Genomic DNA, 2287 nt, shown 5'->3' with positions numbered 1-2287 from the left:
ATAATTTCACTTATATGGGGAATCTAAAAAACAATAAATGAACAAACAAAACAAAAACAGACTCATAGATACAAAGAATAAATTGGTGATCGCTAGATAGGAAGAGGGTCGGAGGATGGGTAAAAAAGGCGAAGGGCTTAAGAAGCATGAATTGATTTTTACAAAATAGTCACAGGGGTGAGAAGTATAGCATAGGGAATAGAGTCAATAATATTGTACTACCTATGTATAGTGCTAGGTGAGTACTAGACTAATTTGGAGAATCACTTTATAAATTATACAAATGACTAACCACTATGCTGTATATCTGAAATTAATATAAAATAATATTAGTAAATAAATAGATAAAATATGGGCCTATAAAGTAGGTAAACCCACTTGGCAGATAAGAAACTGAGGACAGAAGAGTTGGACCTTATAGGTAGACACTGGAACCTGAGATTAATTAGTTCATTCAACAAATATTTATTGAGAGCTTTCATGTGCTAGGTGCTTTGCCAGGCACTGGCATACAGAAATGAATCCCACAGGTAAAAATACTTAGTCCTATTAATTTCATTTCTAGTTGTGAGAAATAGACAATGTCAAATATGTAAAACACAGGACTTCAGATGGTGACAAGTATTACACAGAGTAATAAATCAGAACGTGGACGTGGGACATTCAGGTGCTGTTTTAAGTAGGGTTGTCTGGGAAAGTCTCCCCAAATAGGTAATATTTGAGGACAATCAAAAGATGGAAAACAGGAAGGACCTATTTGACAAGGGTCCATCTAGGGCCTTCCAGAAGCCCTTGATCTGCTCAGGGCTTTCATAACAGCCTCCTTTACCTCCTTATTTCTCAGGCTGTAGATGAGGGGATTCAGCATCGGGGTCACCACTGTATAGAGCACAGACACCACCCGGTCCTCCTCGGAGAACTGGCCTGAGTTATCTCGCAGGTACATGAAGATGAGGGTGCCAAAGAAGAGTGATACAGCAGTGAGGTGGGAAGCACAGGTGGAGAAGGTCTTGGCCCGTCCCCCAGCAGAGCGGATCTGCATGATGGCCACAACGATAAACAGGTAGGACACCAAGATCACCAAGACACAGGCAGGCATGACAAAAATGGCAAACACAATAATCACCACCTCTTGGGTGAAGCTGTCCCCACAAGTGAGTTTTAACAGAGGAGGAAGGTCACAGAAAATAAAATTGATCTCATTGCTTCCACAAAAGGAGAGCGTGAAGGCTGTGACTGTTCGAACAAAGGCACTGGCAAAGCCAGCCACGTAAGCCCCAGCCACTAAGCCCCAGCGGACTCTCTCAGTCACGATGGTGACATAAAGCAAGGGCTGGCATACAGCCACATAGCGGTCGTAAGCCATGATTGCCAAGAGGTAGCAGTCGATGGAAGCAAAGAAGGTGAAGAGGAAGAACTGAGCTGCACAGCGAGCCTGTGAGATGGCTGCACCCTGGTCCCACAGCACGGCCAGCATCTGAGGAACGATGACGGAAGAGTAGCACATGTCCACGAAGGAAAGGTGAGCGAGAAAGAAGTACATCGGGGTGTGGAGCTGGCGATTTTTGCCGATCAGTATGATCATTCCTGCGTTCCCCAGCAGAGTGAGAAAATAGAAACTCAAAAATACCAGGAAGAGAGGCAGCCCCAACTCGGGGTGCTCAGTGAATGCAATTAGGAAGAAGTCTGTCACCAAGGTGCGATTCCTCCCAGCCATCCATTCAGCACTGTGCTTGAGAGGGCTAAGACAAGAGCCAGATGAGGGGAGCCCTGTGGAAAAGTTCAAGTCGTTTCAAGTAATAAAACTTTAAATTGAGTGTCTGACATGTAGGCACTTGACTTCAACAAACTTCGCAGACTAATGTGGAGATACACAAATATAGAGCTCACTATAATGTAAGATAAGTGATGAATGCTTCTATTATACTAAGGATGGAGAGCCAGTGATTCTCTGACTTATAAGTCAGCCCTTGTTTTTGCAACTCTGTCCCCAATTAGCTGTTTGATTTTACAGAAAGCACTTAACCTGTATGAACCTCAATTTCCTCTTCTGCCGAAAGGGAATCATAACATCTGCCCTGCTTTATGAGATAAGGTTACTGCATAGATTAAAACAGATGAAAAAAAATGCATTGGAAAGCCAAAAGCACTCCACACAGATATGGTGGCTATTTAAAATTTTAAATGAACATTTTAAGGAAGGAAAATTTATATTCCATGAACACAAGAGCATGGCCCCAAAAAATCCATTAGCGATCAGCAATGGGCTCTGCTTTTAGGAATATTT

At 42.8% G+C, this 2287-nt stretch overlaps 1 protein-coding gene across 1 annotated transcript; it reads right to left on the bottom strand.

The window, feature by feature from the left end:
- Positions 1 to 772: 772 nt before the first annotated feature.
- Positions 773 to 1717, bottom strand: LOC107518421 (olfactory receptor 9Q2-like). Its single transcript, XM_016160065.2, has one exon. It carries the CDS (start codon positions 1715 to 1717, stop codon positions 773 to 775), a length of 945 nt encoding a protein of 314 aa, XP_016015551.2.
- Positions 1718 to 2287: the final 570 nt, after the last annotated feature.

The sequence above is a fragment of the Rousettus aegyptiacus genome, unplaced genomic scaffold (genome assembly GCF_014176215.1).
Source record: "Rousettus aegyptiacus isolate mRouAeg1 unplaced genomic scaffold, mRouAeg1.p scaffold_m13_p_5, whole genome shotgun sequence".
Taxonomy (NCBI): domain Eukaryota; kingdom Metazoa; phylum Chordata; class Mammalia; order Chiroptera; family Pteropodidae; genus Rousettus; species Rousettus aegyptiacus.
This window is presented reverse-complemented; position numbering and strand designations above follow the sequence as displayed.